The following is a 15086-nucleotide window of genomic DNA, read 5'->3' on the forward strand; positions in this document are numbered from 1 at the left end:
GTCACAGAATAATCCAGTAGGGTTGTCACCTCAACAAAGGAACATTTGGGTAGAAGAAGAGACAAAAGGAGGGTAAAATGGTATGATAGGGGTAGATTCAAGGGGAGGTATTGATGACAGCGGCAAAGTAGATCTGACTGACAGTCAACCTTGGGTCCAGTGAGAACTAGAAACTGTCTTAATCTTATATATTCTAGTTTTTATTTTTTAAATTTATTTATTTTTAAAAAGATTTGTTATTTTTAAGTAATCTCTACACCCAACATGGGACTTGAACTCACAACCCTGAGATTAAGAGTCTCATGCTTTACCGATTAAGCCTGCCAGGTGCTCCTGCATATTCTACTTTTTAATGTAGACCTTACCTTCTATTTGTTTTTCCCTGTTTCTCTATGATTTTTTCTTTATATCATTGAGGATAATACAATTTTAGAGTTGGAAGTACCTTTAGTGGTCCTCTAATTGAGCTCCTACCCATCGATTAATTGTTCATTGGTCAAAGGGTCATTTAATATCTATTTTAATGCTCATTAGGACCTTATTATATGGATTTGGAGAGTGGTTGGGAAGAGGAGAGATTTTTCATATTCCAAAAGTTTTTGTTGCTACAAATGTCCATGTTGCTTTGAGCTGAAAGCCATCTTTCTACAGTTCCATTCTTTAGCCCCAGTCTTTTCTTCTCATATAACACAGAGAACACTCTTCTGTATGAACACCATTCAGACTTTTGGATACAGCCATCATTTATCCCCTCAGACTTTCCATTCACTTAAAAATGATTACTTAGAGGCTGTAATGTGTCAGGAAATGTCTAGGAGCTGGGAACGCTGGGATGAACACAACAGATGGCATCTGTGTCATCATGGAGCCTACAGTCTGTTTGGGAACTCTGCCATTAAACAGTGGACTTCCCGGAAGCCTGTACAGTGACAGTAGTAAAAGTATCACAGAGAAGTAGAAGATGCTAAGAACAGGAAACAACAGAGGAGCATGATAGGAAAGTCAGAAAATGCTTTCCTTTTTTTTTTTTTTTAAGATTTTATTTATTTATTCATTAGAGGCATACACAGAGAGGCAGAGACATAGGCAGAGGGAAAAGCAGGCTCCCTGCAGGGAGCCCGATGTGGGACTTGATTCCCAGGACCCCAGGATCACGACCTGAGCTGAAGGCAGATGCTCAACCGCTGGGCCACCCAGGCATCCCAGGAAATGCTTTCCTGATGGAGTGGCATTTAAGAGGAGTCCCTCAACATTGGTAAGAATTAACCAGGAAAGAAGAATCAGAGAAAGAGATGAAGGTTAGAGGTTGTATCAATCAAGACTCCTGGTTACAGGGACAGAAAACCAAACTCAGACAGACTTGAAAGAAAGGCACTGGGTGGAGGATATGTTGGTTCCCATAACTGGAAAGTTTAAAGAACTAAACTAGCTCTAGGCATATCTGGCCAGAGTCTGTAGCTCCATTTCCCACGTGACATCAGTTTCTCTGTCCTGCTCTCCTATCCAGATTCTCCTAAGTCAGTCTCTCCCATCATGTTGGTGAGATGTCTTCTAGAAGCTCCGAATTCCCAAAGGAAGGAGCAAATGTACTGCACTGCACAATTCCAAGGGCCCCTTTCCTGTTGTATTCTGCATGCCTCCTAATGCTGTGCCATATGCACCCCCTCAGAGAGCATCTTTTTTCTGAGAATCCAGTCTAAGTTCCATTTCACTGCAACAGGTTTGAGCCATAAGTGCATCCCTGAATTTGAGGTTAAGGCCAAGGACTGGAGAGGGGTGATGATGGCGGTGGAGTTTAGGGGAGATTAGGCTAATTAGCCAGGCCTGCGTGCAGTCCAGTCTTCCCTGACTGATGGACAGGGTGGTAAAGGGGTTATGCTCTAAGTGTAAGAGGTTCTGTTACCAGAACAAGGTGGAGGGGCTGACTGATGGCACAACAGGACACATAAATGTCCTTTCCAAAAAATATTTTATTTATTTATTTGACAGAGAGCACATAAGCTGGGGCAGTAGCAGAAGGAGAGGGAAAAGCAGGCTGTCTGATGAGCAGGGAGCCTGATGGGGGGCAGGGGGGCTCGATCCCAGGACCCTGGATCTGCATCCTGAGCTGGAGGCAGACACTTAACCTACTGAGCCACCCAGCAGCCCCTTAAATGCCCTCTTCAAGATAAAGAAGGAGAAGAGCTATATAGGGAAAGGGAACAAATGATTGAGTGCTCTGACACTGGCAGGAACTTGGTGCAACTAAGAAATCGAGAAGAAGAATATGACATGGGGAATGGGGCTACTTTAAGCATTACTAATGCCTCCAACTAACCAAGACCGTATATAGTCCTTTCAAAACTAGAGTGGTCCTAATAGGATTGAGGAATCCAGTATAAATCATACCTTTCCTTGCTTTGGACACTAAGTATAAATGGTACCTCAAATTGAGTCAGGTGTCTTAGCAGACATACCGTATACCAAGGTCATGATCAACTAGAACCCCTGCATCTTTGTTATGCAACTTCATTGGTGAAGCCCCTTTGCTGTTTTCCTGTACTTACACAGGTACTTTGGGTTTAAACATAAACAGAGGACCTCACATTTGGTTCTCTTAAATTTCACATTATTGGTTTTTGACCAGCATTCCAGTCTAGTGAGATCATTTTTATATTGCTTCTGTCATCTCACATTTTATATATCCCTCCCCTTTTGTGTCACAGGCATATTTGATAAGCTTGTCTTCTATGTTTCATCTAAGTAATTAATGAGGGCTGGTCAAAGGACAGAACATGTGACGTGCCCCTGGAACTTTCCCTGCCAAGTTTACAGTCATTAACCTACTCTTTTTCTTTGTAGGATATGGGTATTTAATTTGCTGCAAATTCCCTCAACACTGGTAGCATCGCTTCATTCCCCATGATCATAGAGGTTCTGTTTAATCATTTTATTTAAATCAAGATAGCTAGTCTATGGCTTGACTTTAAAAAAGCAAATGAAATTAGTTTGGAGTGACTCATTTTCTATGAATGTGAATAGTAATGTAGGGGTCACAGTTTTATTGTAAACACTCATAAGATATTCTCTCTCCTTTTACGATGAATGATGAGTAAAGCACGTAGCAGGATGCCTGGCATGGGCTAGGGCATGGCTAAAGGACTGTCATCTCCCCAGTCTCTGGTGTCCTTATCTGACAGGTTTTTCTTTGTTCCCTATGTCGGCAGCCTCCAGTGTTCTCTGAAACCTCATGACTTTCTGAGTCTCCTCTACCTCTCACTCCTCCCAGGTGGTGGCCACCACGGTGATGCTGGAGCGGAAGCTGCCTCGCTGCCTGTGGCCTCGCTCTGGGATCTGCGGGTGCCAGTATGGGCTGGGGGACCGCTGGTTCCTGCGGTGAGTGACCGTGTGTACGTGTGAACTGCCAACAAGTGTGAAGTCATGGGAGTAAGGTGGCCAGTTCCACACCTATTACACACCTTTTCATTCCTAATATCCCCAACTGGACCCAAAGAAGACATCACTCTATAAAGTGAGACTGCATTAACCTGTTAGGAAAGGTGGGTGGAGCCAACAAGGAGGATGACAAGGATGACAAGACCCCTGATAGCTGATGCCAGGCTCTGGGTACATCAGGGCAGTAACATCTGTGAGGCCATATATGTGTCTGTGCTCAGATGTGGGCATCGGCAACCCAACTTGCTCTAGGCTTCTCACTACCTGACCCTCGTTTCTAGTATATTGTTGCCTTGATGCTAACCTTCTCCATACTCTACCTTCAGCTCCTGACCTGGCTCTCCCCCCCTCTCCATTTTCTCTTTCATGTTCACTATCTCTCTCTCTCTCTCTCTCTCTCTCTCTCTCTCTCACACACACACACACACACACACACACACACACACACACACACACATGCCCCACTACCCTCCAAATCCTGACTGCTTACCTCTTTGGTCTCTATCCCACGTTACCCTCCATTCTACTGAATTTCCCTCCATTTGATCCTGGGACTCTGGTCCCTTCCTTCCCCTGTCCTCTTGATTATGTTTCTTTCATGCGTTCTTTCCACCTCTCCTTCTCATCACAGTCCTTTTCTCTTCACCTCAACTGAGTCGCTTCCTCTTTGCCCTCCTCAGAGTCGAGAACCACCATGATCAAAATCCTTTGCGAGTGCTTCGCTACGTGGAAGCTTTCAAGGGTTCAGACAAGGAGGATGGACAAGAGCAGCTTTCTGATAAACAGCCCTCTGTTTCTGTGACTGAAAGTGGGACCCTAGCCAGAGCCTCTCTGGCCCCCCCCACCCCTTCCCTGTCCCGGACCACATCCCACAGCAGCAGCCACCGGGGCTGGGAGATCCTTCGTCGCAATACCCTGGGACATGTGAATCTCGGGCTGGACCTTGGCGAGGGGGATGGAGAGGACAATATCTATCATTTATGATGAGGACCCGTGTTACTGTTGGCCTGGCAAACAGGTGGGCCTAGATGGGGGGCAGTATCTAATGTTCATGCCTCTTAATCATGGGGAGGGGCTCAACAGAATAATTCTTAAAGGCCATGTCTCACCCTTCACATCAGCATTTCTGGAGATGGGCAGTGGGCATCTGTTGCCCCACATATCTCCCTGGTTCCTGGAAGTCCCACATCTTGAGAAAAGAAGGTATCTCTTCAAGCAAAGTTGGACTTGGCCATCAAAGACAAGAGGTAGGGGTACTAGACTGTCATGTGAATCATCTCTCTCTCTGCCTCACACAGGCACTAGAACGTAGTAAGCTGTGAAGCCTGCCTGGTCCCACAAGGCTTACCGTGGGAAGAGCCAGGTGTGGCACTAAGGTCCGTGGCCCTTCCCTTTGCCTTATACCCCTGTAGGACTCTCTCCTTACCTAGCAACCAAACCCCAACTAGAAAACTTCAAGAAGAAATGTTCTTTACCCTTGTCTTATTTTTAAAATAATTCTATTATGGGAAAATACAGATAACATAAAATTTACTATTTTAACCACTTCCAGGGATACAATTCAGTGACATTAAGTCCACTTATATTGTTGCATCACCATCACTACTCTTCATCTTCAGGACGAGTTCATCATCTGGAACCGGAACTCTTGTACTCCTTAAACATGAACTCCCCACTATCTTCTCCGCACAGCCCCTGAAAACCAATATGCTACTTTGTGTCTATGAATTTGCCTCCTCTAGGTGACTCATGGAAGTGGAATCATGCATTACTAGTCCTAGTGTGTCTGTTTTATTTCGCTTAGCGTAATATTTTCAAAATCCATCCATGTTGCAGCAGGTATTAGAATTTTATTCCTTTTAAAGGCCAAATAATATTTCACTGTATGGATAGGCCATATTTTATTTATCCATTCATCCCCTGATGTCGGGTTGTTTCCACCTTCTGGCTATTGTGAGTAATACTGCTATGAACATCGGTGTATAATTCTCTTCAAGTCCTTGCTTGCAGTTCCTTTGGGTATACCCCTAGATGTGGAATTGCTGGATCTTATGACAATTACTATTTAATTTTTTGAGGAATTGCCACACTGTTTTTTGTTTTTCTTTTCTTTCTCCGTCTTCTCCTCCTCCCTACCCTCCTCCTCTTTCTTCTTCTTTCGATAATAGCCATCCTAATGGATACGGAGTAGTATCTCATTGTGGTTTTGATTTGTATTTTCCCAATGACGAATGACAATGAACATCTTTTCATACGCTCGTTGGCCCTTTGTATATTTATTTTTGGAGAAATAGCTATTCAAGTGCTTGAGCTATGTTTGAATCGTGTTTTTTGTTGTTTTTGAGTTGTCTTATCCTTGCTTGTTGAGGTTCACAGTCTAAAGTGTTTGTATCTCATGTGTGTTCAGGTGTATGTTTAAATAAGTGTGGTAAATTATGCCTTTCTGTGCTTGAACAGCTCAATCATTTCTTTTATGGGACTGTCCTGGGTATGTCCCTCAGGTGGCTCATTAGCAGCTCATCATCCTTGTGCATGGAGCTAGCAGGCTCCTGGCTGCGTCTCCTGCAGCAGCCAACCTGAATTGGCTCCCTCTGCCCCTGTGCTGAATTGTGGGGTCGCAGCAACAATGCAGGGTGGGCCATCCCTCTCCAGGGTGGAAACTGGGAGCCAGTGTCCAGGGCACCCAGTACCGGGCTTATGGCAGCCTCCCTCTTGTCTCCAGTCCTTTGCACCTCACCCCAGCCCTATCAACACCCTCACGCAAAAGCCATAATATCGTTTAGGAAGACCGTGGTCTGGAATAGCCAAGAGGTAAGTGGGATTTGTGAAACTGCTAGGTTCATCCATGTACTCCTACAAAGCACAGATAAGTGTGGAACAATGAGGGATCACAGGAATGCACAGGCACAGGGTTCTACACGCTGGACCACAGGCAGGGTTTCTAAAAGTGCTCAGTCATCGATTCCTCTTATTTTCCTTACAATAGAAGCACTTCCTCTCTTGTGTAAAGCTAAATTTCCATCTGAGTTCCACATTCAGTTTTCTTTCTCTCTCTTCAGACACCCATGTCCATCACCATCCTCTTTTGTGTATCTTCTCATTTGTGTATCGCACCCCCTCCCTCTCTGCTAGCCCTGGGGGTCAGCAAATAACCATGCTCTATTCTTTCCCATCTTCAAAGGAAAGGCAAACACCCTCCCTCAACCCTTCTCCCTCCTTCCAGCTATTGCCCTATCTTTTCTACTCCCTCTTCAGGGCCAAGCTTCTTAGAGAAGCCTCCATTGTCTACTGACCTCACACTGAGTCCTCAACCCATTGTGATTTGACCTTGCCTCTCCATGCTGCTGACATCTCTCATGTTATCTACCTCTGGCTAAGCTCGCCAAACAGTTTCAATCTTGCTTGAACTCTCAGTAGCCTTCAGACTGTAGTCGGCCACTCACCACCGTGATCTCACCACCTTAGTGCCACACACTCCTACCACGCTGGCTGCTTCTCTTCCACAAATCCCTTAAATATTTTTGGTCCACAAGGCTCTCTGTTTTTCTCACCACCTGGGCAGTCTCATTTGCTTCTGCAGGTTGTATTAACATGCACATGTTCATGACTCCCCACTCCCTATCTTTGGTTCAGATCTGTCTCCTAAGCTCCAGGCATGAACAGCTTGGATGCCTATCTATTAGACAGCTGAACCTGGATATTTTACAAGCACCTCAAACTCAACATGTCCCAAACTGAACAGCTTTTTTTCCTCACCAAACCTGCTCCTCCACCAGAGTTCCCGACCAAATGGTAGGCAAAGTTGCCTAAGCCAGAATCCGGGCATCATCTTCAACACATTTCTTTCAACTCTCAGATCCAGTAAATCTCAAATCTTGTGGATTCTGTTCCCTAAAACATTGACCTTGAAAAGAATTCATTTTGATTAGATAATACATGACATAGCACAGAATTCAAAGAGCACGTAAGATATACAGGCAAAAAAGGCTTTCCTACCTCTGTCTTGGGCCCTCTGGTATTATCTCCAGGGACATTCATCAATCAAAGTTTATCCTTCTAAAAAGACTCTGTGTATACCCAAGCACATGTATGTAGGTATCCCCCTTAAAAATGCATATAATGGTACAGTTTATTAGAAAACCAATTTTTGCTTTTTTTCACTTAATACATTTTTTTTCACTTAATACATTTTGAAGACTGTTCCATACCAATATAAAAATCTTCCATTTGTCTCTGCCTCTCAGAACCCTTCTGTGTTCCAAGAGTAGGTTTCTAACTGCTCTCTTTGCCTGCAGTCTCAGTCTTCTTTAATCCATTGTCCACACTACGCCAGGAGGGTTTTTTGTAAGAGGTGATTCCTGTCCCAAGTGTGGTCTTCTGGAAACCCTCCATAAGCCAACCCTGGGCAACCCTCCAGCCTCCCCACACCTCTCTTCTCTCAAGCTTTTATTTCACTGCCCTGGATTTCTCTTAGTTCCTGGATAGTGCCATGTTCTTCTTCTTCTTGGCCTTCACAATCTCTGGACCTTTCTACCTCCCTGCACCATTCTCCCTTCCATCTTGCTGACTTCCAGTCATCTTGTTGGTCTCAGCCTCATGGTCGTACATCGGTTGTGTGTACTTGTGTGGGGGTGCTGGCCCGTAGGCTAGGTTAGAGTCCATCTGCTTTATGTTTCCAGGCTACCTACATTTTCTTTTGTATATGCATCCTGCGTCTTATCTGTACTTATTTGTTTCAATGTCTGTTTTCTTTAGTAGACTGTAAGCTCCGCAAAGACAAAGATGGTGTCTATCTTATTCATCACTGTGTTCCCAAGGTCTGGCATAATTCCTAGTACAATGTAGTGTGCAATAAATATTCATTAACTAGATCTATGAATGATTGACCGGTTTTTATTCTAAGCTCTCTCACTGGCCATGCTTGAGTTTTTTTCCATCTGTCAAAGGTGATAAAAAAAAAAAAATACCTGCCTTTTAGTGGGGTTGTAATAATCAAGGTAAGTACATAATATGGGTAGAAACACTTTGAAAAAGATAAAAACCAATGCAAATGTGATTACTGGGGAAATTTTCAGGTTAAATATACTTCTGTGTGTGTGTGTGTGTGTGTGTGTGTGTGTGAGAGAGAGAGAGAGAGAGAGAAGAGAGTGGGAAGGAGGAGGAGGCTGAGGAAGAGATGTGGAATATCATAAGGAAGAGGGAAAGGAGGGAAGAACCCCAACAGCAAAGCCCTGGAACAGATCTTACTGTACCTCTGGTATGTGGCACCCTCTGAAAAAAGCATTCAAGGCAATAGACAAGATTCTGCACCTGCCTCTGGAGCCCAGGTGAAAAAGGGGAAGCAGCATGCACAGGCATCGATGTACTGCACAGCAGACGCAGCAAGCGAACTGTGTGCGTGTTAAAATAGTCGGCAGGTGTTTTGTGCTGCCAAGTGGATGCCAGGTTCATTTACAGGCTCCTGGGATGGGAGATGGGGAACAGGGCAAAAGAGATGCTCATGTTCCTGTCTCAGGAATTCTTTGGGTACCCCCAAACAGTTCGCATTCTCCTTCCCGTCTCCTCCGGAAAACTCTAGCTCCTGGGCACCTTGGAGAGGAGGGGCAGGAAGGCACAGGAGGTTTTGCTGCCGAAGAAGGCATCACTGGACTTTACAAAAGCGTCTTCTAGCTTGTTTGCAAAGCATTTTATTGACAGGTTTCTGGGTTCTGGTAGGAATGGCTGGGTAGCCCTTGAGGAATGGGCCGCCTGCAGCCTTGGAAGGAAGGGCAGAGGTCGGTTCCCTCCCGCCTGCTGGGCTGGAGGACTGCAAGATAAGCTGGGGCGCTGGGACGCAGACGGGGCGGGGAGAGCCCAAGCACAGATGAGGGAAGTAAGCGCTGGCCCCGGGGTCCTGGAGGGTGGATGCTCCGGGTGGGCGGAGAAGGGGCACCGGAGGAGGGGCGGACTGTGGCATCCTCTGGGCCCCCCCACCAAGATCACTCAGTGGGTAGCTGAGAAAATGCCTCCACGGGGTGTCAAGAAGCCTAACAAAGGCGAAAATGAGAAATGTGCAAGGAAAGGAATACTTGAACCGGTGTCACCCCAACAGGAGAGGCTGGCCCCCTGTCTCCGCTAGGGAGGGGGGGGTGCGGCCAGGTAGAAGCCACCTGGGGCAGGACCAGGCACACCTGCCTTTGTTTGTGCCACTTCTCTGTTAACCCTGGCACTGAGGAGGTGGCGGTTATGGCCACGGGGCCCGAGGGAGGGAGGCTTGTGCAAGGCCAGGCTGCAGCTGGAGGGACAGAGCGTGGGTCCCCAGCTCTCCCAGGCCGTGCAGGGCTCCTGTGAGGGGGGATCTGAGCCTGTGCTCATGCCCAGTGATGGGTGATCGTTGCGGCCCCGCAGGGCTTCGGCCCCTTCCCATCCTGCTGCTGGATGTGCTTCCAGAACAGCCTCCTGCCCAGGCTGTGGAGCCCTTTAGGGATGACAGGTGCAGGTAAAACCCAATTTCAGTTCCCTCACTTCACTGCAATATTAGCTGAGGCCTTCTGCGTCGTCCACCTGCCGCGGTTGTGACAATAGTAGCGGCACACGCCTGAAAGCACGTGGGCCACCGAGGTCTTACTGATGTTACAAGTTGGCATGGCAGTTGTCTCTGCCTTGCGCGAGTTCACTTCTCTCATGCTCTCACTCCCTCTGCTGTTCCTCAACCCTCACCGAGCACCTCCTCCTGCTTCAGAGACAAGAAGGTAAGGGAGAGAGAGAAATTGGTGACTGTGGCTCCATTAGGTGACTGACCTCTGACCAAGTCCTCAGAGACTCCACCCGGGGTCAGAGAGCATCACTCCCAGATGGATGAGGTCTAGTCCCTCCTCCCAAGGACTCCCAGACTCCAGCCCTTCTCACCACGTAAACCAGGCCCAGAGAGGACAGTGGCAAATTGTTCTTCCTTTGCCCAGACATGAGGAACTGTCTGCCTCTTCACCTTCCCTGCCCCTCCTCGTGTGAACCTGGTGGACAAGAAGACAGCTCCCAGGCCCCGTGGCCTCTGTCCCAGACCCTCTGGGTCTTAGGTCAGGGGTCACTGCCTCCCCCGGGGTCCTGGGCCAGCCAGGAAGGGGTGCTCAGGATAGGAGGGTGGGCTGGAGGGAGCCCTGGGACAGCCCTAGGTGCTTCAGTGTACACCCCCCCGCCCCCGCCCCGAAGCTGCTCACTTCACCTTCCAAGGGCAGTAGTCATTCTCTGTGGTGTGTGCTGGGGATTGACAAATATCCCCTTTCCTCCCAGGGGACACACACACACACACACACACACACACACACACACATACACGTGCAGGGTCCCCTGCCACCTCCGTTGTTCCCCTGTCACCTTCTGGGCCGCTCTCCTGCACACCGACCCACCTTTCCCTTTGGGGCTTAGGAAAGAAAATGTACCCACTAAATACCTTGCAGTTTCCTCGGCGCAGATCATTCTCCATAAAACACAATTCAACATATACTCTACACCAGGTGCTCTGATGGGGACAAAGAAGACGCGATGTGCTTTGACCTCTTCCTGTGAGGCTCCGCCAATGGGGGAGATAGGCAGGTAAGGGGACAATGTTAATGCCGTACTCTTGCTTCGCACAAGGGCACGGAGAAGGGAGATCGGGCACAGAAGAGGCAGGACCAGGCCCCACAGAGTGAGGGGGGGTACAGGGGGAAGACAAGAGACGATGGGATTTTGACTTCCGCTTCAAGGGATGAGCTGGAGCCTGTGAGCCAGATAATTAATCTGAGGCCTCTCCTGAACTGGGGCAGTATTGTCGTGGTCACGGGGCCTGGTGTGAGGGAAATGCCACAGACCCTATTTCCTCCCTACTCAGTTCAGTGGTGAGCCAGGCAGTTCAGTTTGATGAAACTGCCTCTTTGGGAGGGACAAGGGGTGAGGTCTATGGGATGAACCGTATGGAAACCCATCCTGTGCAGGCGGCAACAGGTCAGATCTGCTCTGGTCCCACGAGGGGGACTGGCCCATGGGAGGGTAAGCTGGTTACTGAAAGGGCTCCAAGACACAAAAGCAGCAGCAGAAGAGAGGGACAAAGGACTAGAAATAGAGGCTCTGACTGTGCATTTGCTGTGGGCCAGGAGCCTCACGCGGGTCACCTCCTCACGAGGGGAGGGGAGCTCCTTGCCTGAGGTCACATGAGTATGACTCTGCTCATTTGGTGGACAGGAAGCTGAAGCCCGAGCGGTGGCCTCCTTTGCCTGAGCTCAACTAGTAACCAGCAGGGTCTGACTTCAAACCCAAATGCATTTGGTCTCGAGGCACGTGCTCCTTCCCCTACAAGATTCAGGGTCCCTGAAGCAAGAGAGTCTAACATTTCTACCAGAAAGTGATTTCCTGGCTGTTTCAATTTCAAAGACTCCCACCCAAGCAACAATGATAAAGCAAATGACTTGTATTCATGCGACACTGTACATAGCGTCTTTTGAGTCCATTATCCTCTCTAAGCCAAAGAACCACCCTTTAGAGTAAACAGGGCAAGATTTCTATCCTCACTTTACAGATAAAGAAGCCAATTCTCGGAGAGATTGTGTGATCGAGGTTGCTGATCTCTCCAATACAGGGCAGGACGATAATCCGGGCTTCCGGGCCCCTGGAGAGACCTGTCACCACAATAGCTCCCTCGATATCTTGTGTGGACAGATGGGCAAATCCAGACCCAGGTGGGGGGCGCCACCCTCTACACCCGGCCTGCAGAGGATGGAACTCAGAGGCCCCCAGGCGTGATGCTAGCTCACGGCACTTGCATACCTATGACGGTACATCCATGGCCCCTCCCACCCCCGGACAGCCTGCATTTTAACTTGAGTCACATACTAGCACCTCCCACATAGGCTCCGGTAGGCAGCCGTGTGCTCTGACGTCGCCTGTACTCTGGTCTGTGTGTAAGGCTTTTAGGCCCAGCCCTGACTGTGTCATGGTTCCTGGACTTCCCTGTAGCCTCCTGGACACATCAAAGTCAGCTCTTGGAGCTGGGAGCCTCAGCAAGGCCAGGAGAAGGGGGAGGGACCGGGGAGGGCAGCCAGGGGCCTGAGAACTGTCCCAGGGCACAGCGTGTGGATGGCAGCGCTGGTTCCCTGGGGCCTGTGACCAGATCCCTATCAGGAAATTCCACCAAGTGCCCCCCTGCAGGTACCAGTACCAGCCACACGCCCCATGTGCACCGGGTCCTCCACACGGAGGGCGCCGTGTTGGGGGAAGCCTATGCGTTGTGGGCTCAGATGGCTGGGGAGGTGCCCGACAGCGAAGAGCTTTTTATTTCCAAGCGTCTCCTAACGACCTCAGGCTCTTGGGGCCTAGGAAGGTCCAGAATTGCCCAACAGCCTTCTGGAGAATGCTCCTCAGTCCCTCCCTTGTACCTGCTGGCCCCCTGGCCCCTGCCTCTCCACCTTGCTCTCAGCCTCCCACCACGCCCTGCTCAGGTATCTGCCCCAGAGTCTGCTTGGACACGTGGGGAGGCCTCCCCTTCTTGCTGGGGTCCATCCAAGCCCAGCTTTGGGAAGAGGAGTCCCAGCTCCTGCCCCGATCTTGCCTCTCAGGGTCCTGGGCTCGAAGCCCAGCCCGTTTCTGCCCTCCCCGTTCAGCTCTGTACCCAGCTGCTCCTTGAGTCCTCACCCTGGGCTCCCAGACCAGCCCTCAGGAGGAGGCAGACTGCCCTCACCTTCCTTCCCGGTTTGCACGTGCCCGTATGTAAGCATTCAACAACGGCCCTGCTTTGAGAACAAGTCTGGCATTTTGCTTGGTTTTTATGACGAAGTTGCTGGGGTGTCTGCGTGAGTGCTTGAGCTAAATAAATAGAATTTGAAAGAGTTCTTATCACGGCCCATTGCCCTTTCACTGAGTTTGTTCGGGTGGGGACAGAGAAAGAGTAAGAAGTGCAGGTGGGGTCAAATCTGGGGGAAGATCGCTGATAAAGGGCTGCCACTGAGGGCTGCTGCGGAGAAGGCTATGGCCCCCAGTTTGAGCACATGCTTTTGATTGGGGGTTTTTAATAACAGTGATCCGATTTGGGATAATGGCTATGTAGACCCTTTCTCCTGAGCCCCAAACCAAGGCTGTTTACTCAAGGCCCAGCGGCCCCACGGCTCCTTCCTCGCGCACCCTGAGCCCAGCATGGGGAACGCTGCCCAGAGTGAAACAGAGTGGAGTGGAGAGCCAGCCCCTTCCCACCCTGGCGGATGGCCACAGCCTCGTCTCTGGGTGTCCGCGCTCTGGGAATTGTGGCGGTGGGTGGGGGGGAGCTTTACCCTCTCTCCACTTATAATTAGGGGGTCACGGGATCCTGCCATTTGTAAAGCTTCAGGGTGATCAGAGCCATGTGGCCCCAAGTCCTGCCTGCTGACCTTCTCTTTCTCTTCTCTGCTTGGAAGAGCATCTGCCCCAGTGATACAGAGACATAGAACACACAATCCCCCCCGGAGAGAGAGGAGGTTGCTCTGAGCTCCATCCTGTCCACGCCTAGGAGGTGAGAGGGGCTCCCTGGGGAAGGGGAGTGTGGAAGGGAACAGGAAAACTTGAGAACTGAAGAGTCCTTATATTTGCAGATCAGGAAACTCAAAGGTAAGTGACTTGGCCAAGGTCCCACAGTGATTTCTGGTCCAACTGGGATTGGAATGCAGCTGTCTTGGTTACACATCTTGCTCTCTTTCACCTCTTCCAGAAACCAGCCTCATGGCACATTTGGCATATTTGGGAAGGTCTTTGGGGGCTGCACACCCTCAGCCTCTTTCGCAGTTGGCTGCAGCACCTGCTGGAGAGGAACCTCTCTGTTCCAGGTATGGTGGGACGAGAGAGGGTAGGGCAGGTGGCTGAGCAGAGGGGTCTGGGTTTGGGAGGAAGAGACCTCAGGGTCTGGGGGAGGGGAGGAAGTGCAGGAGGCTGGGACAATGTGGCCAGCAGGAGGGCTGTGGACTTTGACACACTCTTGCACACTGCCCTATCTCCAGAGGGGCTGGCCCAGGCCTTGGGCCATAGGACTCCAGTCTCTAGAGGCCTCAGGGGAGAATCAGAGGCAGCTCAGGCTCCTTCTAAAGCTTCACCTTCCAGATAGAGGGTTTAGGAGACAAGATGCTCTGAGAAGGTGATGGAGGGGCTACCAACCCAGGGAAACCCCGCAAGGCTGGCTCAGAAAATCTTTCATTCCAGGTGGGGTGGGGGGAGGGGAGAATCTGACAGTGGAGGGACACGGGCATGGGTCAAGAAGAATGTTCTTTTTCCTACATCCCATGCCCATATGCCCACCTTTGAGCACATTCTGAAAGGGGGTCATGGTCCAGGAGAACCAATGGCTCCTACACCGGAGACACCAGAACACAGATGCACATGCACACACACACCACAACCGCTCTAAAATCTTGGTATGAGGGGATCCCTGGGTGGCTCAGCGGTTTAGCGCCTGCCTTCGGCCCAGGGTGTGATCCTGAGGACCCGGGATCGACCCACATCGGGCTCCCTGCAGGGAGCCTGCTTCTCCCTCTGCCTGTGTCTCTGCCTCTCTCTCTCTGTGTCTCTCATGAATAAATAAATAAATACAATCTTAAAAAAAAAAAAAAGAATCGCAGGATGTTTGAGTTGAGAAGAAGCTTGGAGGGCTTCTAGCACAAACTGCCCCCCGGGGACCC

General features: G+C 49.5%; 1 protein-coding gene and 1 long non-coding RNA gene across 4 annotated transcripts in view; both read left to right on the forward strand.

The window, feature by feature from the left end:
• Window positions 1-5584, forward strand: part of TRPV5 (transient receptor potential cation channel subfamily V member 5) — a 31207-nt gene extending 25623 nt beyond the window's left edge. For 2 of the 3 annotated variants that reach the window (XR_005371217.1, XR_005371218.1), the window contains 4 exons: window positions 3269-3375; window positions 4116-4453; window positions 4557-4682; window positions 4988-5584. Coding sequence is in view for 1 of the 3 variants with exons in the window: in XM_038559335.1 (XP_038415263.1) it covers window positions 3269-3375; window positions 4116-4419 (411 nt within the window). In the remaining 2 variants the exon portion in view is untranslated. Of the gene's footprint in view, window positions 1-3268; window positions 3376-4115; window positions 4454-4556 lie in introns of all 3 variants that reach the window. The other variant, XM_038559335.1, reaches the window with a different exon arrangement.
• A 25-nt stretch (window positions 5585-5609) lies between these two features.
• On the forward strand, window positions 5610-14824 carry LOC119874629. The gene is made up of 5 exons (XR_005371220.1): window positions 5610-6246; window positions 10929-11007; window positions 12029-12224; window positions 13836-13930; window positions 14126-14824. It is a non-coding gene; the product is annotated as an uncharacterized LOC119874629 (long non-coding RNA).
• Window positions 14825-15086: the final 262 nt, after the last annotated feature.

This window comes from Canis lupus, chromosome 16, assembly GCF_011100685.1.
Source record: "Canis lupus familiaris isolate Mischka breed German Shepherd chromosome 16, alternate assembly UU_Cfam_GSD_1.0, whole genome shotgun sequence".
NCBI classification, from domain to species: Eukaryota; Metazoa; Chordata; class Mammalia; order Carnivora; family Canidae; genus Canis; species Canis lupus.